A 27,982-nucleotide genomic window follows, 5' to 3' on the forward strand; every position below is an offset into this window, starting at 1 on the left:
ACGACCTATCGGGTCCGACCGGAAGTACGAATTCGATATTCTGTGAATTAAATCCGGTCATTTATGGCCTCTAATGGGTTTGGTTAAGTGTAGGCTAGGATGGCCCATTTGTTATTTGATACATTATCTGGTGAGAATTAATGTTACAAGCGTATGAATATGTGGAACCATTATGTATGAAGCATTGTGTAAGAATTTTTGTCCTTTTGGGTTGCAGGTGTGACCGTAGACAACCAAACGGCTCTGACAGTTCAGTCCCTTCTAGACTCTCAGAATTTATCCAACGAAGGTTTACCTGGAACGACAATTGTTGCTTCTCGTCCACCAAGTAAGTATTTACACTAAGTATTCCCATAAAGTAATGTGCTCTTGAACCGCAACAGTGTACCCATGTAATGTGACTGTAGAACACAAGACACTTGTTCTGGTGGAATACCAGTGGAGGGAAATGAAGCAATTTGAAATTTATTAAAAGGTGGTTAATCCTATAACTATCGATTATATTTTGTACACATGGCACTGCATGATGTGCGAAAGTTCTGCAATCGTGCCATTTTGACAAAATGAAATTCGTACTTTGATGGGCAAATGTCAATGTTTATTTTGAGACCAGCCAAGTACCATGCTAGTAATCACAAAAAGTACAAATTTCAAGGCGTACATAAGTGGAAGACAAATCTATACTGTCCAACAAAGGCTTAGAGGTGACCTTTTTCTGTAATAGTAAAAATTATTTTAAGTCAGTTTGTAGTGATGCTTATATGCAGGCACTTCAGGAAAAATGTCATTAGAATATTGCATAATGTTAGAAAACAAAATTGTTTGATCTTGTTTGCCTTCTAAACAGATTCTTGGATGCAGTGTCTAGTTTTATGTCGTAAATTGTAAAATTAAACAAATGTTCTTCCCACTGCGATAATTTAAATTCTGTATTTGAAGTCTGAAGTTTAATGCTATATAACCTGTGCACTTGAGAAAGCATGACATAATAAAGTGACAGCAGTATATCCAAGAAAATAATTTGATGGACTGAGGTATAGATTAGCATATTAAAATGTGTTTTAAATTTATTGTAATATCAGCTAATTTAATCTGGTTTAGGATAGTTTATAGTTTCATGCTTGCATTGTAACTCCTCATGTTTAGATTGTGCTAGACAGTTTCAGAATGTTACTAAGTTGGTAAATGGAGGGCATGTCTCTATAAAGAGTGAAACCCATTCTTCAGGCCTATACACAGTATGCTTATGATTTATGACAGAACTCAGTGCAGCCAAAGTCTATCAAATGAAAGTTTTTGTGGCCAACCTGAGGGAACCAGTGTTTACTAATTTGAAAGAAAATTGAGTTACCAGTGACCTCTCAATTGCTGTAATGGCCCAGATTTTCCCCTAGCCCTTACAGTTATCACTGATGATGTTTTTCATAATTTGGTTTTTCAAGTTCCAGATACAGTAGGGCCCCGCTTTTCGGCGCTCCGCTAATATGGCGCTCAACAGCTGAGTCAGATAAGTGTGTCCGGCGCCATTTTCTCGTCGCTGATTCAGTCTGTTTACAGCTTTTGTGCGCTCCGCGTCTTTCTGTATTTCTGGCAGTTTTTCCGTTATTACAAACTGTATATTTATATAATATTTTTGTGTTACTACAGTGTAATTACAATGGCGTCTAAGGGTAGTAGCGATAAAAAGAGGAGTCGTAAGCCTCTTATTTTAAATGCCAAGTTAGAGATGATTAAACTTCGTGAACAAGGCATGTCTATGGCTTCCAAACCATCACCAAAATGAATAAGATTCGTTGAAGAGTCAGATGATGAAGATGCGCCATCTCCTTCATCCTTCCTACTATAAGCATATCAATTTTCAAATTTATATTCACCAATCACTATAAGCTGAGGACAATGTGTGTATTACTGATATTCATTTTAATTTCATATCGTTTTCTTAGGGCTAGCGCTATTGTGCACTTACTATATGATAGTGTAACATCTTATTAGGCTTTGATATGCATTTGCAAGTGAAATAAGACAAAGATCCGCTTTTCGGCGATTTTCGCTTTAGGGCGGGGGTCTGGTCCCTAACCCGCCGTATAAGCGGTGCCCTACTGTACTTCAACAGACAAATTTCCACCTGAGAAAGTTAGATGGTATGAGACAGATGTAGTCCAAATGTATTTCCAAAGACCAATGATAATCTTCTAATTTTAATTATATTTATATAGAACATATTTATTACTTGTGCTCGGATTTTTTTAAGGGATCAGTGTTAGAGTTACAGTAGAACTGACAGTAACTTGTATTTAAATTTCATGTCATAACTAAGAATGATTTTGCTCTGGCTCATATGTCATTAGTAGATTATATATAGTATTAAATAAGGTTACATACCACAGGTGAAGATATGTCCACTTGGTTCAAAATGTGCATCTGAAGATACATCAGAACTTATATTTTTGTCTCTGCCAAAGAAATAAACGGCTGTTTCCAGTGGACTGGCATGTCTCACACTACATTGACAGTAGGTTCCGTAGATGGTGTAGAAGTAAAATGTGTGCAGAAGTCAATTTTTAAAAAATATCACTTTGGTCTTTTTCATTCTCACCCCTTCAAATATATAATTTATTAAGGTGCTGATAGCACTGCCATGATGTTAAGTTCACAAGATATACAGGTGATTAACAATACTGATTTAAACTAAATTGTTGTATAAGACTCAAGCTCAGAAGCCAATTGCATATGTTAGACACTAGCTGCAGAAAGTTCTATACCAAGGTAACCTAACATTCTCAGTGAGCTACGTGCAGCCTGATTTATACTTAACCAGAGTTCACCATTAAGTTCTTATGTTTCAGCTGCAATTACTTTGGATGAAGAAGATGTGTTCCAATGTGGCAAGTGCAAAAAGCAGTTCACTTCATTCTCTCTGTTCATGAACCATAAGAAGGAGCATGTTATCTCAAAACATCTTGCAGGTATGATTTCCTACTGTAGCTGGGTTGATAAAGTGAAATGTGTATATGAATCAATAAGGGAAAGTTTAGTCATTTTCATAATGACTAGCAATTTGGTCATGAATATATAATTTGTATGAAATTTTTAGTAATGTTTTGCAAGTCATGTGAACATATAAGAGATATTTTTACAGGTTCTCTAGTGAAGCAGTCGGTGGAAGGCGGTTTATCACTGTCATTAGATGGGGGTCAGCAAGAAGCAGATGAACAAGGTGGAAACACCTATACGCACACACTGCAGGAACGTGAGGTGGGGCAGCCCATCATTCTGAGTGATTCTGACATCCTGAGCTTCAGCATTGACCATGGTGCCCTCAATATCAGCACTGGATCACATGCAAGTTCACACTTCTCCCTCATTTTACTCTGGGGAAAAAAGTACAGAATCATAAATATTCTGAAGATTGTGGGCTAGAAAACTTTGAAGAATCTTTCATGTATAGTTGTGTTCTCGTATGTTTATTTAGGATTTTGTGCTGTTTTGCATCACTTTTGTATACAAGTGTGGTGATACGAAATATTCATTTTAAAAGATCTGGAACTTATAATTCATCTTACAGAAAATTCTTTTGAAGTTTAGAAATTCATCTCATTGTCTGTACTCTCTTTGTTTCATTGAGTAAAGGCATCATTTGTATTTCGTGGTCATGTACAACATTTTTGGCTTTTGCAATCGACGTGTGTACCATAAATGTAATGAAAACCATTTGGTAAATTAAGATATTTTATTAGAATATGATGCGCACCTCTTTCCAAAAATTTTCATAAAAAATTCTATATACACATATTCAGGTTTCAGTTTGGTAGCATAAAGGGCTACACACTTGAGTGTACAAGACAGATCATTAGACTTGGTAACATCATTGGTGTGACCTGTTTTGGCTGCTGGGCAAAGTAAGAGATTTGGCCTTCAAACTTAAACTTACTCTGCAACAAGAAGTAAGAAGTGGGGGTGTGTTGTCAATTTTCAGTAACTGTAGGACACTTCTTACTGTATATAAAAGGCTCAGCCACATTGTTTCTTCTTTCTCAACAGATTTTCTTTTCTGTTATCATTAATCATAATTATTTTGTCCAGGTCAATATACTGTGTGTCTGATCTCATCTCAATTTGTTATGCCTTGGTTTACATAATGGGATGGCAAAGCAGGTATCAGTAGTCAAAAAGCATTCTATGCAGTTCTGTTTTTCTTACACGTGCACTACTGAAACTGTGCATACAATGGAGAAATGTTGTTTTTGACAGTGGTATACAGCAGAACATTTGCTAACTTCCTTCCCTCTCCCCTTTTGTAATGTGCTTGGGATTGATGGTGTGGACAAATACAGCTGCTGGAAGTGAATGAATGCAACTCAATTTACTGTCCATGGGAAATTAAAAGATTTTAATAGAAGCAGAATAAATAATGTGTTGCACTGCAGCAAGGAAGTTTGAAATGAGTAAAGTTTCTTCTGCTTGAAAATAGCTGTCACTGACAGGCTTTTCTTAAGCAAAAAGCAAAATTTCAAAGTTAGAAGAAACCTTTGTTTTATATTTATATAGGTTGTACTGGGATGTTCCCACCAAACTTGTAGGGAGGGTTCCTTGGATGAATTTAAATTGAAATAATCTTAGATACCACAGTTCAAAGTTGGACTGTTGCAGAGATAAGAAGAGAAGTATGAAAGAAAGTGTTGATTCATAATCTTGAAAGTATGTCTGTCCATCTTGTTACATGCTGTGATGAAGCTTTCCCCCCCCCCCCCCCCCCCCACATTACATATTTACATGACTTTTTTGTAAATCATTGGTTAAGTTGTGGCAGGCCCCAGGCATCACTACTGATGTTGCCAGACCTTGTCCCTCCTGATTTCTTTGTAGCCTCATGGCTGTTTCATGCTACCCTTATAGCTACCACATATCAAACTATAATTGAGTTTTTTTATATTTTTATGTTAACACCAGCCAGTTTGAATTCATATTAGCCCTTCTTGCAGGATCTTTGTTCACCAGATGACTAAAATGATAGACCAGTCAAAGGTGATGATTTAAATTCATACTTCTGCAGGTTACTGAATTTTTGACAATTAGATGCATCTTGGTTGCTGCATTCTTTCTTCATCAGAATCTTGGACAGAACAGAAGTGTTCTTCTTTTTGATAACTTATTTTGGACTTTTCTTTATACTTAAATTATAGAATCAGTGATTACATTGTAGGTTTTTCAAAATTTATTACTCACTCACTGTTATAATCAATTACTTCTTTGGTTAATGTTCTGTCAGTTTACAAATCAGTTTTAGTAAACTTGAGCCAAGAAAACATTCAAATTAATCAAAATATTAAAAAATGTATTGAAATTTGTAGTAGAAGGTGGTATGGTTGTTCAAAATAAAAAGACAATTTTCTGAACAAAATGTGCTTGTAGGAAATTGTTTCTATGAGCTGTTTTTGCTGGAACAATTAGTTGGTGTATAATGCCTTCATGTCTGGTCTAAGATAACCTTCCTGGCAAGGCAAGGGGATAAAATCCATTTCTGAGGTGGAAGTATTCATAGTGCAGATTCAGTTTTTAAATGGAATTTAATATTCTAAATTTTTTAACCAATATAACATAATGTCCATTGTGGAAATATTCAAATTCTGGTAATCTAAATCAATTATTCCAGATAAGGCGTGTGCTCCATTTATGGAGAGGGAAAACTTGCAAGAAATATTTTTGTCACAACAGTAAATTTACTGCCAGTATTTTGCATATTGTTTTTGTTTCCTTCAATACAAGATGTGTGACAGTTGAAATGAATATGGATGTGAAGTAGTAAACATCTACCAGACTACATGGCACAACAACCCAGAAGACAGCCATCTTTAGACTCACCATCGTGAAAACCTCAAATCTTACATAGTAAACAAACAGAACACAAGGGAGTGAAATACATAACACTCGGTCCTATTTCTCATAATTGCATATAAGGTACACTTAATTTATATGTTTTAAACAACAAACTAACTCCATGGAGTATCAAAGTGTTTATTAAGAAGTTGTGTGGAAGAAGAAGAATAGGATGCTAAGCTAGTCCAAAAATTCCCTGCTTTTATGGAATTAAAGGTTTATTGCTGTGTTCACAAGAGCTCGCTACTGATCCTTATCCTGAGCCTGATGAATCCAATTCACATCCCCATATCTATTTCCCTAAGATACATTTTAATATTATCCCCTGATCTACATCCCATACAATTGAACAAGTTTGTAAGTACTACATGAACATTAGTTTTGCTGTATGCTGCACTGTTACTGCATCAACTTCCGATATGCAGTGTTAACTAAGATGCAGGTATTATAAAACTAATCAAACAATGTATGCACTGATATTCTTATCAAAATGTTTTTTGTGATATTGAAGTAAGTGCAGTGTATTAGATTGTAAAGTTGGTAGTAAATTGATTTTATTTATTTGAATTACTAGGAGAGGAGCCTGAATTAGAAAATTACCCAGTTTTGAAATTAAATTGTGTAGATCATCTTTATTTTACAGGTTATTTGTATTCATTGAAAATTATAATTCCAGAATGTATTCTACAGGCTCTCCTATGTTGCATGTGACACAAACATTTATAAGTTCCCAATTTGAAAATGTGTTTCACAGGTTCTTCCTTCCCTGTCACATGTAATCCAGACTGGAACATTTCTAACTTCCTCTGGAGAGTCAAGCAGTTCACTGAAATCTCTTTCGGGAGTTGAGACAGGAAGTAACCTCAACGTGACAACACTTGAAGGCCAGCCAATCATTCTTACTGAGGGGTCATTTGTAGCTTCAGGTAGCTTCCAGCAGGAACAGCCACCAGATGCAGAGCTCAGTGATGGTAGTGGCAAGATTGTGGAGTTTAACAGCAATGCAGAAAGTAACCTGGAGTTCCTAGACACCACGACAGGCACTGTGGAATTCAAGACGCAGGCCATTGTGACACAGCAGTCCCAGCCCACAACTGGGGATGTAGAACTTTTGCTCAACAGTGTGGTGGAGTCACAAACACCACAGCCTATAAAGGTGGAGGATAGCTCTGACATTCAACCTTCAACAACCAAAACTCTTAAGGTATACACTGTAGTAGTGGTGTGGACTTCTGCTGGCAGTGATTTGTGTGTATGGTGATAAATAATTGAATGGATCTAATAATAAAACCAAAAAGTGATGAATTTTATTAATGTGACTATTCCCATCCTAGAAGTCTACATAACCATGCATGACTGATAAAACCACACTAACATGAAAAATTAATAAAAAATGTGATACTCTACTTATATAGTCCACGACTGTAATCTTGAGACTTGCAAGGAATGCAGGAAGTCCGTAGCGTTAAAGGCAGACGCTATCTTTCCTCCTTCCTCCTTCACCCCACTTCCTCAAGATTACAGTCGTGGACTGTATAATTACTGGTATGCTTCACTGCCATCTGAATTGATCTTGTCTTCATTGTCCTGTACTACTCTATCATTACTTTTAAATACCAACAGTATTTCTTTGTATGCATTAGAAACATCTGTGCAGTACTTTTTTGCTGTTTTATACATAAATGTTGTCAGTTAAACAATCTCTGCAACCAACCTTGGCTTGTGTTGAATTCTGGATTCATTAAAATGTCTTGCTATTTCTAGTGCCTTCAGTTGGTACATTTCTCTTGATACTGCATAATGAATCTGCTACTTTGCATTTAAATATGAAGAAAGTTTTTGTTCCTCCTCTGAAAATGTTGCTTTTGTCAGTGACTGCTGCTCTGTAGATAACTTCTACTGTCATAAAACTTGAGACTTCGCTCGCTAACAGTTCAATTCCCTATTTAGTTTACTTATCTTTAGTTTCTCACAGACAGTAAATGATCAGAGTCACTTTGTTTCATTCACTTCCAACAGCTGTAAGTGCAGGGACTGTCCACTGGCCACAAGAAAATCCCTGCGGGGGGAAGTTAGTTCTGGTGCTGTGCAGGAGGAATGTTTATTATCAAGTTTACTAGAGGGCTGCTATTGGTGGGAAGTGTGACACGCCAAAGAGTTATGCTACTATACACAGACTGAAAATATTAAGCAGTTAAGAGTAGTGTTTATTGAGTGCACCTGTAATGTGTTCTGTGGGTGTTGTGATAATATTCTAGATTAAATCACTGTGCCACTGTGAGGTAATCTTAAATCTATACCCATTAGAACACATGAAAGCCTGTTGTCTGTTGTTTGTTCAGTGGTTGTGGAACAAATGCTTTTAGGATGGGTAATAGCAACTCGTCACTCACTGTGAAATCTTGCGCTTGCACGTATATCAAATTCCTAGTAGGGATTTTTTCCTGGTCTGAGAACTGTAGTTCTAACAGCATCGAAAAACCGCTGTAAATGAAGGTTAACAACTGACAGTGACACCCACTCCCTATTTATTTCTGGAAGAAAAGGAAAACTTTTGCCAAAAGGCCAGTACATCTTTCATGAGTGATGTTGGAAAATTTCTTACCATGTCAGTTCACTTGGGATCTTTACTTGATAGTGGTTTTTGCTTGCCTTGATTTATGCAGTGGGTTGGCAAAGTTGATACAGTGCTCATAGCACTGGAGAAATGTTATTTTGGATGGTAGTATTGAGCAGAACATAAGCAGAGCGTGTTGTACTAACGTCCCTCTGTCTGTCCTTCAGCTACCATTTTAAGACATGGGATATTATAGCACATAATAAATTGCCACACATAGCACAGTTTAATAAACAGTCATATTCTCAAAAATGATGTACATCTGAGGTTTTTATGTAAAACTTTAGAAAACAGTAGAGTGTGGTATTTGGATAAATACAGTAATATGATGAAGATGATACACTTGTTACAGGTGTAAGTGTATACATTACAGTAAAAAGCAGTAATATTGAATATATTTGAATAACTACTAGTCCTGCTACACAGTGATCACATCAGTGATATCTGACACAAGGGTATTTCATCTTAGTTCCTCATTACTTCCTTCTTTCTCCAGCCATTAAAAGGGTAATTTCTGTTCTCCATACTGTTGGGTCTTAACCCACTCTTTCTCATCCATACTTAACACTTGTACCCTAGAGTTACTATGTTGTTTCAGTACTATGCTGTATCAAAACATGAAAGAAAATAACTAAAAAATCTGTTAAAGGATCAGTGTGTGGACTCGTGTTATTACATTGCAGTTCTTGGTTTAAACATTTGAAATAGTATCTTGAATTGGAGAACAGGGTTTTGAGGACCTATAACTTTAGAAGATATCACAGGTATTATCCATCATCATAAGTGGTAGCTATTTGAACTACATGTTGATCCCTTTTAATGCCATGTCATCTGATTTGCCCACAGTTGAGATGTAAGTACTGTAGCAAGCAGTTTGCCAAGAACTTTGATATGCAGCAGCACATGCGGAGCCACACGGGTGAGAAACCCTTTCAGTGTGTTGTATGTGGACGTGCCTTCTCACAGAAATCTAATGTGAAGAAGCACATGGCTACACACAAAGTCTGGCCTCAAGGTCTCAACCAAACACTCCCCAAAGAACCTCTCCAACCTGTTTCCAGGAAAGATGATGTTGCAGGAATGTCTGATAAGGTAATACTTTGCTCAGCTTATTGGAATGTTATTTCTTTCAAAGTAATACGGAAATCTATGCATTGGTTACTTACATATTTTATGTTTTCTTCAGTTTTGTTTCTTTCTGATATTTTTATATGGGCTTTGCTTAGTATTTGTTTGTAAATTGTATGTCCACTAAAATTTGTTATTTTATAAACTAAGGATTCACCTAGTGTGACCACAAAAGTCTGCCATTGGATCGCGTCATTAGCATTTGAAACTAGTCCACTTCCTCACATGTTCCTTTGAGTTACTAATACATGTTTACCATATACACATTGTTTTCCTACCCTTTGTCTCCCATGTGTAGGTCTCCATGAGGTTTTCCAGCCAAAACATTGAATGTGTTTTCGATTCTCTAACCAGTCGCAACCTTCTCCATCTAATTACCTTAACAGTACTGGGTGGTGAGTAAATCGCATCTAGCAAGTAATATATAGCTTTATGTAACTCTGGTTATAAAGATCTGATTTCTCATAGCTGTCTGAACGGTCTTCTGTAGGACTCAAACCCTAGCAACTCAGAAGTGGAGCTGATGGTAGACCGAGCTTACGTGTGCCAGTACTGTTCTACAAGGTTTGACTCCTATTTTGAACTCAGGACCCACATGAAGCTGCACTCACATCAGAAGGTAGGAGTGTTTCTTGGAACATATAATTTTGTAAATAGTTGAATTTGTTTGCACCTATATTTAGTTATGATTATTACCTGTCATTATGTGAATTGTTTGAACTGATGCTTAAAAATAAATATGTACATTACATCATGTGATAGCCTCTGGTTCCAGCGATCTATAAACCTTAATATTTTTTAACATATGAAACTTTACTTCCCTGTTTTATAAAGAGTAGGCATATGTGAGTCTTATATTTTCAAAATTTATTTGAAAAAATATTGATCTTGAATCAAATTTTGATCTTTGAGTGTTGAACTTCAAGAATTTTCAGGTAACTGCTTCTACTGTGGACAGTAGCATGTAGACTGCACAGTCTTCTAGAACTAATGGCTGGCAACACTTGCAGATGAACTTGGCAGCATAACCTTTTTCTTTTTATGCGTCTTTTTCTTATTTTTCCCCATGGGACCAGGACTTACTCTTCTGAACACTAACTCGTCTCAATATAAGCAGTGCCAACTTACATGTTCTTCCTCTGGTCTGTGACCAGCGAAATCTGGTAGGAATGCAGTACACCAAAACCTTGTTCCTGGAATGTACTTTTTTCCATAATTTACATGATCTTTTCCAGTCCTGTTCATTTTCCTACATTAGGTTGTATTCCCACAAATTATTAAATTACATTTTAATTTCTTGGGCTTTACATAATTTTCTTGTGACTGGTCAGCTTTTCATATTATCTGGTGGCTACTCTGATGAGTTAATTACCTTATTGTAAGCATCCTTTTAGCTTCTGATTGTGACTTTTTTGGGTTAGCTTTGGCTGTTATTATTATTACTTACTCTGTTAGCTGAATCTGATACATGCACTGCAGTTTTATTGGAATTGGTGTATTTGATAAGGCATGATGGCAATACAGGAGTAAAGAAGAACCATGCCCTTCATAACCCCCATGGTGTCTTGTAATTCCATGGTAAAACAACGTGGCTTATTAGTGTCTGTTGTGAATAAGTAGTTAAAACTATCATATCATTGAAGAAAATGCATGTTGGTTATAAGATATCACGTTTCTTTTTGAAGAAGTAAGTACACTGCTTATTCTGTATGTAAACTTCCATAGCGTTTTACAGATGATTTTGAACTATATTATATACTTTCAGTTTTTGAAAATTGTTTTCATAAATGTTTGTACATTAGTCTAAAGCTTTTTGGTGTAGGTGTGTCATTGAACTGATTAATATTTCTGTACATTTTCATTTGTTGGTTAAATAGCCCACAGTGTTTCTGTCATCAGGTGAAGGTGTATGAACCTGATCTGTTGGGCCCAGGGGATGAAGCTTATCTGGATATTGAGATTAGTTTTATCCACTGGACCCAGCATGCTTTATACTAACATCTTGTGACAGGAGAAGAGACAAATTCTGATTCGCTTTTTTACCACTAGACAAAGATAGGTAAGTGTCCAAAAATATGGTATCAGTTCAATGTTCCTGGTAATTTGCCTTCATTATTTGTTTTGTTATAATAAATGATTAAGGTGGAAATAAGTACTAAGCTTATGATTTTTTAATTTCCTGCAATTTATGCCATTTTTCATGTCCTCAGAAAAGTGTAAATATGGGGTTCCACCATGTATTGGAAGTTTGATACATAGAAGCATAAGAGACTGATTATAATTTTCTACCTTGCAATTAAATCCTAAGTTTTATGTGCATGCACAAATCTGTCATATGTTCATAGTATAACACCTCTTAGCATTTTATCATGTGCAGGGCTGTAGATGAGTCAGGGAAGTCCAGGGTGGCACCCTTATACTTGCGTTCCAGGGTACCATTTGTTACTCTTTTTAAAGACATAGATAGTGGAGTGTAAGGGCAAAAGGGGGTTTGAGCTCCAACCTCTAAGATATGGAGTACATCCCTCTAGAAATTGGAAAAATTGTGCATTATAGTAGTCCATCAGAACACATACCTTGTTTGAGGAAAAGGGATTAGCATCTTTAAGTATGTGCATTTTGTGAGCTATTTGTCATTCAGTTCTACATATAAAAAATAAAGCTCTCATTAAGTGGCTCTGAGAATGGCATCTTGTTGTGATTTATGCCTATTTCTTTCAACTTAGGCAGCTGCTTGCCAGACTACCTTGGCACTTGTCAGTCCAGTTTTCAAAGTACAGGTAACCCTCAATTTACTCCAGGGATGTGTTCCTGGACGAACCGGTGTAAATGGAATCAGCATAAATTGAAACTATTTTTATAATGTAAATCAATGGGAAGTCAATGACATGCGTTCCTGGCACCCAAAAATTGACCACTTAAGTTCCTCAAAAATTGATTTCGCCTTATCTGTGATAGCAATTTCAGTCAAGGGAATGTTTTTTCAATTCATGTCATCCACCCATAGCAACAGTACGTTCTCTATTCTTTCTAAAAGTTTACTTCTGCTATAACTCACTTGCATTACACTTACTCTCATAGCCTGTTGCATTGACTGTTTCATTTTATATGAATTTTTCATTATGGTAGTCACAGTGGAAGGAGGCAACTTCATACTTCTGCACACATTATGATGGGTATCACCATCTTCTATTCTACGAATTACGTCCATCTTATCTTCTAACGCAATAGACCTACGCAACTTTTTAGCAACACATTCACTTCTCTTACCAGACATGGTGGCTCTTCTACAATTTATAAATATAAAACAGTTGATACCTCAGAATAGTGGTCGAACAACAACACAAACACGTTGAGCACACAGTTTTCAGCACATTCAATGTGTCAAGAAGAAGCGAACTGAGCACATTTTTCCTTACTCCCTTATCAGGCTGAATGCAAATGGCTCATTGTGAAGAGTGACCAATGCTCACGTGACTGTTGCGCAATGTTGGCACATTTTTAGGAGATTATCTCACAATCAGCGATGTAAGAATTACGATTTAGTATAAGAATCAATATGAGAAACATTGTAAAACGTTATAAATAACAGTAAAATATATTTTTTTTCATTTTTTGACTTGCTGGTTTCAAAAGCGGCGGTATTCTGAATCGGCACAAATTGAAGTTGCGCAAATCAAGGGTTACCTGTATATGTTATCCAAATCCCCCACATTCCCAGTGATTTAGAAAATAGGTAAGTATAGTTTTAAATGTCAAAGACATTTAACTGTTTGGTATATTGAGTGCATGATAATACAAGAAGCTTTAGCTGTAATAGCTTGTCACAAATTATTTAATGCTGTGATCAGTATGTGTTGCCAAACATTATAGTATAGTATGGAGATGGTTGTCTTCTGGGATGTTGCATCATGTAATATAGTAGATATTGAGTGTTGTTTCAAAGGTGCTTACTGCCTCCATCATCAGGACAATGATTGCCCTGATAATGTAGATAGTAAACACTTCTGAAATGCCTGTCACTGTCTACCAGATTATTTACCACAGCATTATAGCAGATAGCCTTCTTGATATTTGTCATTGTGAGAACCTGCAGTCTGACATTGTAGTACAGTACTTGAGACATTCTTGGCTTGCTATTGAACTGACTTTTATGTAGATTGCATTTTTTGTTTGTTTATTATTAATGCCACCATAGTAACTGCAAAGCTTGCATTAAATTAGCTGGGGAAGAATTATGTATGGTCATTTGAAAATTACTGGAGAGGAAATATTAATGTCCAATTTGTAGCTACTGCCATAGCAGTCATCAGGAAGGACTGAAGAAAACAAAGAAAAGTCTGTCAGGGTAGGCAGTCTGCTGTTGGGCATTCAAACTATGAACTGTCTGAATACAAATAACATTCTACATCAGTGATAATCTTATATATCTGTAGTGCTACATAACCTCTGTGGTTGATATGCATTATCACTAAATAAACTATTAATCAGATGTTGTTAGGGACTCATCCATTTTAACAGTTGTAATACTAAATTCAAGTTAAAGATACCAACACATCTGCATGTTTTAAAAAGTGTTTGTTGTTCCATATGTATATGCTTGCAGGTCTACAAATGTATCCAGAAAAACTGTCAGCAGACATTTACTGACCTGGACACATTTGTAAGTCACACACGAGTTCACTCAAGTGAAGTGTTGTATCGATGTCATGTCTGCAGTAAGCAGTTCCACACATTAGCAGACCTGGGAATTCATCAGTACAGCCACAGCACCAGGGCTGCACCTCCCAAAGTAGGCAGCAGGTGTGTAAAAGCTCTTGCAAACTTCTTTTTAAGTGACAGCATTGGAACACATGTTCAACATGCCTGTGGGTGACAGAACTCTTTTATCAAAGGGTCTTCCGTTTATTTTGTTCTCCATTAGAACTAGCATTATTATTTTCCATTTGAATTTGAGTAAGACACCTTTCACTATGGTATGCCAACTCTTAGTACTCTTTTTTAGTTTGAAGATATCTGGGTTGTTGTGCCATGTAGTATGGTAGAAATCTGCCATGGCTGAACATCGCTTCAACCTGGGACACCACATACAGCTGGGGGATACTTCTATTCTCTCTACTAAAACCGGCTGAGCAAATATTAGTTTCTGAAAAGGGATTCTGCTCCATGGAATTAGTTATAATGATGAATAATAGATAAAGATGATGGCTGGCATCACTAATTTGCAGGTTCATGTGGCCTCCACATTTCTTATATCATTAATATTGTTGTTACATATTTGACTATTTTTCAGATTTTTTCGTTGTATGAAGTGCAAAAGCAGATTCTCATCTCCTGAATCACTTGACCATCACATGGCTATTAGTACTCACAGTTATCCATGCGCACACTGTGGGAAGGTGTTTGCCTGTGAACGCTACCTGCGAAGACATCTTCCTACACATGGGACAACACAGTCTTACACCTGCCAGCAGTGTGGCAAGGGCTTCCGCACTGAGCAATACCTAAACACGCACATGCTCACACATAGTGCATACAAACCTCACGTTTGCCAGGTACGAACAAATTCTCTTATTCATAGTGTGAACAAAAATGGTGTACCCAATAAGAGATCTGAGGCAATGCTAGAAGATAAATGCTTAGAATAGCATAGCTGCTGTAGAAGAAGGACTGTTTATTTAGGGCTGAAATGTAGCACGGAACTGTATTAAATGCAGATCCATCTATCCATCTTAGACACTAGTAGTTTCCGAGTTGGTGCCAACAGTATCAGAGTTCAGTTATTGGACCAAATGTCACTTCTGAGTGGTTAGCACTCCTGCTTCATAATAGGAGGTTTCATGTTCAAATCACAGGCCATACAATGGCTATTCTGACTGAGGCTTTTTTATGGATTTTCTGGTCCCTCCAAGCTAATGATGAGATACTGCCTCAGTTTTGGTATTAGATTGTTTCCATCCATATGCTTTCCAATTCATTCCTCATATATTCATATCTTTTAACCCTGTATCATCTGTTCTATTGACAGCATCATTAAATAAGCCACAAATAATCCTGATGTGGATATGGTCCATAACATAGTGTGTTTTTCCTGTCTGGGAAACCATTTTTACTAAAATTTCATGCCTGTGCATCATTCTTATTTTATTCATCAAGTACAACCTATTTAACCTATTTTGGATTTGAGTGTTATTTATGTTTTTTTTAATGACACTTTCAATTCAGTAACCAGCATTTACTTGGAGAAAGAAGATGGCTGTCTTCTGGGTTGTAGCACTGTGTAATCTGGTAGAAGTTTATGAACGTTTCAGAAGCCCTTGCTGCATTCATCATGAGGGCGATGAGTGTGCCATGCGTGTGGAATCGGCTTGAGATATAGGAAACTCAGTCAAGGCAGAGCCTTGGCTGGACCAGTGGGGAGTGGAGTCAGGATTGGGTGAGGGCCTGGGAGCCAATAGGAGGGGGGGTGGCTGCAGCCTGGTCAGCAGGAAGAGGAAGGAGATGGAAGAGAGAGGAGGGGGGTTCCAAGAAGGCAGCCATTATAAGGTCCCCTTGGGATCCAGTAGGTGGATCATTGGGCATAAGGGAGATGGGTGGATGTGATGAAGAGGAACTAGGAGAGTGGATATAAGGATTGGCCAGGGCTGAACAGTGTCCTGAAGAGGACAGTGTGGTGGCCTAGTGGCCTGGTCAGGGCTGGCAATGCTGTATAGGTTCCTTCCTACATCCTTTGAGAGAGTGAATGAAGGACTTCCTCCATGTTCATGTTTGGTTATAGCTTGAAGAGACTGAGGGTAAACGTGAAAACCTCAGTAAGGATAACAAGTTTCTGGCCAAAGATTTGAACCCTGAATCTCCCAGATTTGAAGCAAGAGTGTTAACCCCTCAAGTAGAACATTTTGTTATATTTGAAGTAATATAATGTGATATAAGTTTTAGAGTTTGTATTAAATTTGGTTGTGATTTTTCCAGCATTGTCCTGCAGCTTTTAATCGCAAGGACAAGCTTGTGAGGCATTTGTTGATCCATCAGTCAGTAAAGAAGTTCAAGTGTCCATTCCGCTCATATTTGGGTTGTCCCAGGGAATTCAATAGACAGGGTAAGCACGTTAACGATGTTATCTCTAGTTTTGTGGTAACTCAATACCTTGCTAAGCCTTGTAAAGCATTTTAACATGAAGTACAGTTGTCTTTGTCATGTATCCTTGTTTCAAATCAAAATGACATAATAGTGACCCAAGTGAATGTTTATATTGTGTTATTTTCATCACTTTCTTTATTGTTTAATTTTGTAATATTGTACATCACCTTAAAATGTTGTACAGGCTGAAGCACTCCTTTTTATGTATGCTGTCTACTCAGATGATAGACATGCAAATTTAGATGAAGAAATGGATGATACAATTTTGATGAGTGCCAACATAGACATTGGCTAGGTCAGATTATAAGTAGCAGCCTCTGAACTTTACCATCAGTGCTTTTCCCATGAGAAATGTTGGTGTGGTGAGGTTAATGTAGAATTAGTAGTCACAGTAATGTTGTGGAACAAAGTAGTTATGACCTAATTTATCATACTGTTGTGTTATTTACCTGGAAAGCCTGGGGAACAGTAAAAACATGTTGGGTCAGATTTTGAATTCAGTTCAGGGTTTTAAAAATGTAAGCTAGATTTGTTTAAAAATCTGTACTCCTCCCCCAATATTGTCAGAGTGATTAAGTCAAGAAGAATGAGATGGGCTGGGCATGTAGCGTGCATGGATGGGACAAGAGGTGTGCACCGGGTATTGGTTGGGAAGCCTGAGGGGAAGAGACCACTGGGTAGACCTAGACATAGATGGGAGGATAATGTCAGGCAGGATCTATGGGAGATAGGAGTTGAAGGAGACTGGATTTTGTTGGCCCAGGTCAGGGTCCGGTGGAGGGCTTTGGTTAATTCGGTGATGAACCTTTGGGTTCGGTAAGCCATCTAGTTAGTTAGTTAAGCTAGATGTGTTACCGAGAAGCTAAGTCATTGTTACAGCTACATGGGATGATCAGTTAATAAAAATAATATCCTTTTGTATTATGGTCTTTGGATTATGATGTAGTATAGTCTTGTATGTGGTTGTCAGCATTTTGGAGAAACTTATTGTCTTCATCTACAGGGTGCAGGACTTAAATACAGTCCAGATTTTCACCACTGTGATAACCTCACATCTCACGCATAACTGTCATTGCAGATAAACTGAAGCTTCACATACTGACGCATAGTTCAGTGCGTCCATCCCTACAGTGCAGGATATGCAACAAGACATTCCAACGTCAGGCACAGCTACGTCAACATGACAGAACACACCACCAAGGAGCACCTCACACATGCCATAATTGTGGCATTGTATGTATAATAATTTGTGTCTTTAGCAGTTTAGACTTTTTCTAGTATTTACTCATTCTCACTGGGAAAATTCATTGCAGTAAATGCCATCTGTTACGGTGTTATAAAATCAGAAGAAAATTGGCTCCAGAAAAAGTGCCCTTTATACAGTATATTTACATTCCTGGAATATGTTTTTCCTGTGATTCACATGATCTTTTTTCAGTCCCATTAAGATTCCTACCATTTCAGGGGTTTCTGCTTTCTCAAAGTATGTGTTATGTTTGAAGTTTCTGGGTTTTATACTTTTTTATGACTGGTCAGTTTTTCAATTTAGCCATTAACCACTCTGATGAGTTAGTTGCCATATTGCATGCATCATTTTAGCTTGTGATGTGTGATTGCTTTCATTTTAGCTGTCTATATCTGGTGTGTGCACTGCAGTTGTTTTTTAAAGTTTTTATGCTTGATAAGGCATGATGGCAACACAGAAAGAAAGAAAAGCCATTTTCTGAGAAGAGAAACTTAACATGGTATGGGGCATTCACAGACACATAGAGACTTGTATTTTATTGGTGAAATGAATAGGGTTATCATTTTGAGCTCTAAATATGATAGCCAAAACCATCATGTCATTGAAGAAAATGCAATTCAGTGTGGAAGGTCCTAATTATTTTTTAAAGAAGTAAGTATATTGCTTATTCTGTGCAAAAACTTTTATAGGGTTTGACATGTCTCATAATTAAATACAGATTCCTGATATCACAAGATACATTAAGGCAAGCTTTATCAGCTTTTTTCTTTCCTCTTCTTTTCTTCTAGGGCTTTAAGAAGAAGATGTCACTAGCAGCACATGAATGTGACCATTCGCAGGGACATGTGGATGAAACTGAAGTTATACAGGAAAGTAGCGTGCAACAGTACCAAGTCCGATCGCGGCTACAACAGGTGGCAAGGAGAGGTATCCGAAAGGCCAAACTGAGAGGGCGGAATAAACGAGACCAACAGTCGGAGGAGACCAACAAGACAGGGGACAATGTTCCTACCATTGAGATCATTGTGATGCCTGTTCCAGTCTCATTAGAACAGCATGCTGCAAGTCATAGCAACAGCAGTGCTGATGTCAGTGGGAGTGGGAGGGGGAGCATGTATCATGTGGTGTTTCCTGCTGAGTCAAAGATGGAGACATTGTTCAGTACAAGAGAAGATGTAACCCTGGGTCGGTGCAACCAGCAGCAGGACCAGGAAGTTCCTGTGGCTTCCACTACAATTTGATACAGGTAGTGTTATTTGGAGATGCTTATATTTTCACACTTTAGTGGTGGTGTTACCAACTTTATTTGTGTGATACTGGTCATTTCACCAACCTGAATGATATTTTAGTCCATATTGTGTGGCTGTTACAAGTTAAAGCTGTCTGTGTCTCCTTGAATATTGTTTCTGCTATAAAACCAATGTAGAGGTTTCCCTTAATGCCCACCACTTCAATTCTGGCACTGATACCAACATAAGGTAGGTATTTGTAATTTTTACCATAAACAAGCAATGTTAATATTAATGTTGCCTATAGTATCTTAGTAATATATTGGTACCAGTGCTATTGTGATTGGATGCAGCATTCAGCGTGACATGTGAAGATGGATCATAAAATTTCTGAACTGGTTTTGTTATACATTGTTATTGTTTTTGTTACAATTGGGTAAGATTATGTCTTTGTGAAACTGGGCCTTTGATGGGCCCTTTGTTCATCCTGCAGATGAAAGATGTTTGAATATAGAGCAGCAGTTGAATGATACTGATGGGAAAACTGAAGGACTCTGAGAAAACGTGTCCCAGTGCCAGTCAGTTTGTCCACAAATCCCACATGGGCTGACCTGAGTGTGAACCCAGGCCTCCAGAGTGAGAAGCTGGCAACTAACCACCTTAGCTATGGCGCAAGCTTTATTGTGCATTTCGTAAGGGACATGTTGACAACAGTTTCCAACTTCACTCCAGTTGGAAGGAAGTCATTGCTGTGTATAATATGTGAGCAGACTACTATTTTGAATACTCTTGATTATCCAGGCTATGAAGGGGAGAAGACATATAATTTAAAACCCTTTGTTTTGGTGCATTCACAGAACTTCACAAATTTATTTGCAGTTCTTTTTATACTGACACTTACTTTGAGAAACAGTTTGTAATGGTTGTTTGTTTTTGTGAACTATTTCTATTCCTTCTCACAGCAGTACTAATTTTCCTGGCAGCTGTAATACCACTGTATTCAAACCCTCTCTGACCCATGTAGTCAAGAAAGTGTCAACATATTGTATCACCTGGCTGTGAATGACATACTCTGCTTTTTCTTTCTTCTTCATTATTATCCTCCCTTCATCTTTCTATTTGTTTCACAGCAACATTGATAATGTTGCTGAAGTCCAGTTTACACGCATCATTTTGTAGCCATTATTCCATGTTTTGTTTGTGGACATTTTTTAAACTTGTCATAGCACACACCATGTCAAGAATTTTGGACTTGCTGGTTTATTAATTAGGAAAATCTTGCAAATTATCTTCTAGATCTGGAACAAGTTTCCTCCACAATCATCCCAGCATTAAAAGATTTACAGACGGCCATGCCTGAGATACACTGCGTACAGCACCATACTTGTTTCCATAATGCCATTATGTTGTCATTTGCATCAGTAAGAGTTCTGAGAAGGTCAGCCTGGTAGCATTGTTTCATGGATGTCATCACTGAGTCCCTGTCCAAATAATCTTTGGCTGTTTTTGTTGCCAATTCTTTGCTCTCAACTTTTGCAATTAACTCCAGCTTTTGTTTTACTCTCAGTACCTTTCTTTATGTTTCTGGGCTTTTTTACTTAGAATCCACAAATATTAACCATCACCTTTACCATACACACGATACAACATAACAGAATTGACTGTAAGATGCTAATGTTTGAAAATCACCAACAGCTGTGGCATCTCCTCTCAATGCAGAAAAATGTTTGAAATTTTAGTTTACTTGTGTCCACATTTGCATAAAAAATATGTTATGTGTAGATAATCCTTAGACTGTATAATCTGCACATAGATAATTGGGAGTTTACTGTACATTTATTCATGATGATCTGTACACTGTAAAATGGGTGACATTACTGAAAGTATGAAAACTTAATGTTTTGTTTGAAACCTGGAAAGAATGCAGTGGAAACCTGTGTTTGGAGAAGAAGTCCAGTCACGCTGGATCATTTGAGTGGTTTTCTTAATTTAAAAAGGGCAGAAGTTTTATAGAAGATGATTTGTATTGTTGCCATCAATCATCACACACAAACAGTGTTTGTGTTTGTGACAAAAATCACACTGGCAAACCCAGTGTGCTTCATAATGGAATTTTTGATGAAACGCAACATTCCATTGGTTTCTCACCCACATTATATGCCAGATTTAGCATATAATGACCTTTTTCTGTTCAACAGATTAATGAGTGTCCAGAAATTATCAAAATTTGAATAACATCTAAAAACAGTATAATTTAAAGTGTGCTTCAGTACATGGTAGGACCCTTAGAATCAAAGATACTGAAGTCTTTTTGGGTGATCAGCCATGTCAGTATGGAGTGATTACCAGTGTTTCTGAGAATATTTTTGCTATTTTTTCTCCCATAATCGGGATGAATGTCATATAGTAAATGTTATTATTGACACTAATATATATATATATATATATATTAGTTATAAGGATAAAATGAAGATCTGAACAAAAGTGAGTATTAGTCTCCTCTGAAATGGGGACTTGTTCCATAGTGACTGGGCTTTCACCCTAGAAGACTTCATTTAGTCACTATGAATGCTTTGAAACTTATAAAATAATATCAGTCCCAAACTTTTATAATCTGCCCTTGTATGTTTCTATTACATTATGATAGATAATATTGGTAGAGAAGTACATTTTACTGCTGAATCGGCAGGCAAAATACTCATTTGTTGGCATTATTGGTTTTTGGGCTTATCTGATTCTTTTAGCTGTTGTCTAAACACATAAGGAAAATCACATTATCCATTTGTAGTACTCACTGAGTTCCCATATTATAATGAATTCTTCTCAGGCTACCAGCCATGTCAGGTGGTTAAATGGAGAAAACACCAACATTTTGAGAACCATCTTTATCCTCATCCTCAGGGTACTGAAGTTAAGTTTCCATGCTGTAAAGATAGCTGTTGTGCTTTTTGTGGGATGGGCATGGAGTAGCATTATAACTCTCACAGCATGTATAAGTTTAATGTCATTTTGAGTTATCAGTTATGTTCCATTTAGATATAATATGTTGCACCTCTTCTCTATTTGCATATGTGAAATTCTTGGTTTTTGAGGCTAGGTTACAGATTTAATTTTTATAAAGAGTCCTCTCTTTTTGCTATAGTTGCTACAATTTTTTAATAAAGAGTGTTGGGTCACCACCTCTTTTGTATCTGAATATGGTCTGCTACATTGTGTAGAAGTAGGCTGTATTGCTGTTGTTTTGAGGTCCTTACTGCCATCACATTCAAGGTGATAGCAGGGGCCATTGGGTAGTCACTTTGCATTGAGGAAAATGTAATTTCTTTCTGGGGCATCATTTTTGATCTCGGGATTACAAACATTTGGAGCATTTCAAGATTTTGATAAAATGCTTGTGTAAAAATATTACATGTGTATCATATTCAAGGATTTAAAGTGCTACATATGGGGATACAGAAGACACACCAGTAGATTTGGTAACGTTGATTGTGAGCTGTGTCAACCATTGGGCAAGTAAGAAACTTGACCTTCAGACTTTCTCTTTTCTTTTAGCAGGTAGTAAATAACAGGAGCTTATTGTCAGTCACTGCAGATTTTCATTGCTGTTAGGGTCAACAATAACTATTTTGTCAGTTTATTGGGTATCTGAACTCCACTTAGCTCTTGTGTGGTTTGTTTTATGCAATATGATGGCATAGCAGATGTTCACCAATCAAAAACATTCTTTGTGCCATATTTTTGCAGTAGTTGGAATAAATCTGAGATTTTGACCTTTACTATGTGCAGTTTCAGTTGCCTCAATGGTAAGATGTTAAGATTAATGATGTGACATATACTGCTGCTGGAAATAAATGAATACAACTTGAGGTTTTACTGTCTGAGAAACTGAAGATTTTACGAGAAACAGTACAAATAGGGAATCACATTGAGACCAGGAAGTTTTAAGTGAATGAAATTGGATCTACTACAAAAAGCAGTTACTGATGGTCTTTTCATAAGCAAAAAGGAAAATTTCCAGTGGTATCACTGAAGTTTTCTTTATATTTAAGTGAGAAGTGGCAGTTTAGTCATGCAGTATTGTGTGAATTATACCGATTGAAGACACTAGAAATTGCAAAAGAAATTGGAATGAATCCAGAGCTTTGATGCAACACAAACTTGGTTGCAGAAATTCTTTAACAATTGAAACACTTTCTGTGCAAGACAGCAAGTTTTTTACAAATGCTTCCAAATGAATATGAAGAAAAAACTTTGATATTTCAAAAGTACTGGTATTGTACTTTGGGGCACTGACAATGACAAAATAATTTCAGATGACAGTGATAGCAGCAGTCAGGCACGTCAGTAATTGTAAGTATGGAATCATATTTTTCATATTGTTGCAGTTGTATTGGAAGTAGCACGTGCTTGTGTAGATTTCTAGAGTAGGACAAGCCACATTACTTTTCTGTGATTGTTTTTGGTCTTTAGAAGTATCTTTATTGAAGACTATGTTTCTTAAACATTCTATGAAAGAATGGTGTGTGTCATATTCTGGGGCACATAGTATTTGGATAAATATTATGTGTGTGTGTGTGTATGTGTGCACTCATGTGTATGCATGTAGAGGCCTGTAAATATGAAGGTAATTCAAAAAGTGCAATTTTTTTCTACTGCCACAGGAGCAACAGTTGTCAGCATTGACATTTGTGAGGTGACATATTGAAGCAGTGCTTGAGGTGACCTTGGACTCAGTGTATCAGTTGCATTCAGACTCTGAACATGGCTGCATCACTTTTGATTTGTACCAATAAAGAAAAAAGGGCTGTGTTTTATTTTTTTATGAGTGGAGGGTGTGAAAGGAGATGGAATTCACAGTTATTTATCTGCTGAATACTGGGATAACATGTTACGTCAGCAGAATGTGTGTAAGCTGATTGAAATGTTTAAGAATGGCTGGACAAGTGAGACTGATTAAGAGCACTTAGGCTGCTTGTGTACATCAACCAGTGATGATAAACAGCAACAGGCCAGAGGCATGATACTTAGCAACAGAACAGCAGTAATAAAAGGACATTGCAACACAATAAGATATTAATCATGGTTCAGCCCATATAGTTGCATATTACACCCTTGGATATCTCAATGTTTGTGAAAGGTGGGTGCCAAAAGTTTTGATAGAACAGCACTAGTGCAATTATTTGGATGTCAGTTGTTATATTCAGAGCAATATCATAATGAAGGTGAACATTTTTTTAATTGCATCATCACTGGGGATGAAACTTGGGTCCACTATTACAACCCAGAAAGTAAACACCAGAGTATGCAGTGGAAGCACCCAGCATATCCTTTATCAAAGAGATTTTGAAAACCAGTCATCAGTTGGAAAGGTTATGTTTACAGTGTTCTGGAATTCCCAAGTTTATGTCCTCAAACTTTATCAAGAAAGTGAACCATAGTAGCAAGTGTAAGATATTGTGACTTGCTGCACAATAAACTGAATCCAGTAATTCACTAAACATGGTGAGGAAGATTGTTGCAGGATGTTTTGTTGTATGACAATGCCCACACTCATTCTGTTACCCTTACCAAGGAAACCCTCCAGGAACTGAAATTTGAAGCTCTCAGCCACCCACCATACAGTACATACTTGCTGCTTCATCTGTTTTGACCTTTGAAAGAGTCTTCAGGATTATGCATTTGATGTCAAATTTAAGGAAGTGGTGCAAGACTGGCTACACACTCAACCAAAGATAGTATAATACAACTTGTGGACTGCTGGACCAAGTGTACTGAGAAGCAGGATGATTATATATAACTGTGATAAAGCTGTAAACATTCAGAACAAATAAATCATAAAGAAAGAGAATAATTGAGAATAATTTTTGAATCACCCTTCTGTTTGTTTACTGCCTTACGGTGGTTGATGGATCAGTATTCATTTAATCCAGTTTTTAAAAAGAAGATAAATAAGTCTTTCTATTTAAATGTGAATGCAGTCCTTATGATACATTTGTCAAATAATTATATACATTTTTTAATCATACACATTGATTGTGGGTTTTAAACAGCATAGCCTTGGAGACAGGAACAGTATATAAGTTCAGTTGCATTCTGTCAAGCTACAATAGTTCCATGAATATTCAAAGAGTTTGTTGAAGTCTCTATATCTCTGATGCCCAAACAAAGCTTTAACCTACTTTGGCCCTTTATACTAAAATGAATATATGTTTAATTAGATAAACTATGCTGTACTGTTAGAAGAGTCAGACACTGTTTTACTGACTGCCATAACATTTCAATTTCTATCACTGTTTTCCCACATGGTATTAAACATATCAGGAATGATATCTTCAGTAATCTCTGTCTTTAGCTTTGGCTTCCTCTTTAACAAGTTGCTTCCGCTCCAAGTGCCATTCACATGGGGCATTGTAGTCTCAACAGCTTTGCCTGTTTGAACTGGTTGGTACTGCATTTCAGTTTCTTCTCTCTATAGTGGGAATCAATGGGGCTTGGTTAACAGGCTGGAAGATCTTGATTTTGCCGACGACCTGTGTCTTTTGTCTGAAGCACACGGCGATATGCAAACGAAGCTCGAAGACTTGACAGAGAAGGTGAAGAATGTAGGACTCGTAATCAACTCGAAGAAGACAATGGCCCTAAGGATTAACACCACCAACACGGACCCATTCACCCTCAGTGGCGAGGCTATCGAGGATGTGGATAGCTTTACTTACCTGGGCAGTGTGGTTGCTAAAAATGGAGGAGCTGCACAGGACGTCTCGCAACGCATTCGAAAAGCGAACGGCGCCTTTGTGCGGTTTTATCTGTTATGGAAGAGCAACAGAATATCCACCAGGACCAAACTCTGCATCTTTTGTAGTAATGTCAAGTCAGTGCTGTTATATGGATCTGAGACATGGAAAGTAACAAAAACGATCACCTCCAAGCTGCAGGCATTCGTCAACCGCTGTTTGCGAAGAATCCTAAACATCCATTGGCCAGAAGTGATTCCAACCAAGAACTCTGGCCAAGGACAGGAATCTGAGGTATCCATGCAGATCAAGTGGCAGAAATGGAAGTGGATCGGGCATACACTGAGGAAGGGGAATGAAGCCATTGAGAGAGAGGTCTTGGACTGGAATCTGCAGGGGAGAAGGAAGAGAGGGAGACCCAGACAGACGTGGTGAAGATCTGTCCACACTGAGGCACTGGAAGAAGGAAAGAGCTGGAGTGAAATAAAGAGGATGGCCATCAGCAGGACCAGGTGGCAGTGCTTTGTTGATGCCCTGTGTTCCATGAGGGACAACAGGAGTTGATGGTGATGATGATGATAGTGGCAGTCAGGTTGAGGTTCAGGCTATATAAGCATGGATTTTGTTTCTATGCAACTGCTTTTCAAAGTATAGAAATTGTGGGAGATAGCATTCATACTTCTTATAAATTATCCTCAGGTCCATTGTGATCTAAATGATCACAGTATGTTCTAGATATTCTAGACTTCTTTTGAGACCAAATTTTGGACAAATGAAGACAGTATTTTTTAATGTGACTATTTTTTTAAAAATTTTAAGGTGATATTTGTTTTAATAAAAGGCAATATGCAACTTCGGCAGTGAATTACTTTTTCATTTAACTGAACTCTTGTTTGTGAAAGTGGAAAAGAATTTAGTACTTTTATGTAATTCTAGGTCCTCATAAATCTATGGTGCACATGTGTGTGTGTCAACTGATATGGAATGAGCTACCAATTATAAGTGTCATTGACTCACATATGAGGTAGGGGTCATTTATAGGGTTTCTTTGAACAAAATCAAAACATGTTAGTTCAACTGCTATTTGGTGCATTATGTCTCAAATAAAACTGCTAAAAATATGTTGGCTCCTATACTTAGTCAAAGTAGTAGTGAATGTGTCAAAAAGAAGTCCATTGTTATAAAGTGAGGCCAGGCAGTTCACATTTGTCAGTTCATTTACTAAGGAACTGAGTACTCTTTAACAAATGTTGTGCCTCATATTAAATACAGATCATTCATAATGGGAAAGAAACAAGTGCTAGGATAAGAACTGTTGATGTCCTAAAGAATTCTGCATTCATATTGTGAATTATTTTCCTACCCATACCTTTCCAAATTCTAATTCTTTAAGCAATCATGTTGGAACTTAATTTTCCCATCCATCTTCTATCCACTCGATTAAGCGTAGGGTTGATTTTACTTTTACCTTTGTGTAGTGTATTCAGTTCATTTTAAGTTTTTGTTAAACTACACAGGTTAGGATATAAAGAATATTCTTTTCCCTATTTAATTGGTATGTGAAACAAATCCTGTTATCTGCTCTGTCATGTTAAAAGAAGTTCAAAGGTAACAGAACTATGGTTGAGGCCATGCAAGGACAGATGGATTCTCATTTCCAGAATTTGGATATCAGTTAAAAAAATGAATATTTTTTTACAGTTCTGAGAAAGTGCCTAATTTCTTGTGAGAAATATATACAATAAAACCCCTCAAGTTGGACACCCCTCTATATTGGGCACTTTTAATTGGAACTGGCAAATATCCTATAATTTTACATGTCCACAATACCCTATATCTTGGACACCCCTTTATCCTGGAACTTGAACACCCCTTTTGTTGCAAGTTGGACAGGTTCATGCACTTAACTTCGATGCTTTTCAGGGAAACTTTTTCAGTTACATATTATGTTATTTTGAATTTTTGACTGATAAATGCCTCCTCTCTGGAGGATTATCTTATGGACATTGAA

General features: G+C 37.1%; 2 protein-coding genes across 7 annotated transcripts; both read left to right on the plus strand.

Annotated features, from left to right (window-relative positions):
* Positions 1-27,742, plus strand: LOC110836101 (zinc finger protein 341-like). Of its 6 annotated transcripts, XR_015536248.1 has the most exons (15): positions 1-130; positions 218-328; positions 2,847-2,966; positions 3,140-3,342; positions 6,632-7,081; positions 9,341-9,586; positions 10,113-10,241; positions 14,229-14,425; positions 14,916-15,177; positions 16,595-16,721; positions 17,841-17,995; positions 18,797-19,254; positions 19,731-19,999; positions 23,551-23,587; positions 23,899-27,742. XR_015536248.1 is itself a non-coding variant. In XM_087353131.1 (14 exons), exons 1-12 carry the CDS (start codon positions 100-102, stop codon positions 19,247-19,249), a joined length of 2,484 nt encoding a protein of 827 aa, XP_087209257.1. In that variant the 5' UTR covers positions 1-99; the 3' UTR covers positions 19,250-19,254; positions 23,551-23,587; positions 23,899-27,742. The 6 variants fall into 6 exon arrangements, 3 of the variants coding, with proteins under 3 accessions (XP_087209257.1, XP_021932637.2, XP_087209258.1); XR_015536246.1 differs by having other exon boundaries at positions 19,731-23,587; XR_015536247.1 differs by having other exon boundaries at positions 23,551-27,742.
* On the plus strand, positions 25,798-26,406 carry LOC110836089 (putative transposon-derived protein F52C9.6). Its single transcript, XM_022076932.2, has one exon. The coding sequence runs from the start codon at positions 25,798-25,800 to the stop codon at positions 26,404-26,406; it is 609 nt and encodes a 202-aa protein (XP_021932624.1).
* Positions 27,743-27,982: the final 240 nt, after the last annotated feature.

The sequence above is a fragment of the Zootermopsis nevadensis genome, unplaced genomic scaffold, assembly GCF_977971745.1.
Source record: "Zootermopsis nevadensis isolate Lab colony 2312 unplaced genomic scaffold, Znev_1.0 Znev_ptg000021l, whole genome shotgun sequence".
In the NCBI taxonomy this organism is placed as follows: Eukaryota; Metazoa; Arthropoda; class Insecta; order Blattodea; family Termopsidae; genus Zootermopsis; species Zootermopsis nevadensis.

What these genes read in the sequence shown, in the direction of transcription:
- LOC110836101 (XM_022076945.2), top strand. Translation starts at nt 100, where the DNA reads ATGGCCCATTTGTTATTTGATACATTATCTG. An exon ending in AGCTGCACTCACATCAGAAG is followed by an intron (nt 10,242 to 14,228) that starts GTAGGAGTGTTT and finishes ATATGCTTGCAG; the next exon opens with GTCTACAAATGTATCCAGAA. An exon ending in CCTCCCAAAGTAGGCAGCAG is followed by an intron (nt 14,426 to 14,915) that starts GTGTGTAAAAGC and finishes ACTATTTTTCAG; the next exon opens with ATTTTTTCGTTGTATGAAGT.
- LOC110836089 (XM_022076932.2), top strand. Translation starts at nt 25,798, where the DNA reads ATGCAAACGAAGCTCGAAGACTTGACAGAGAAGGTGAAGAATGTAGGA.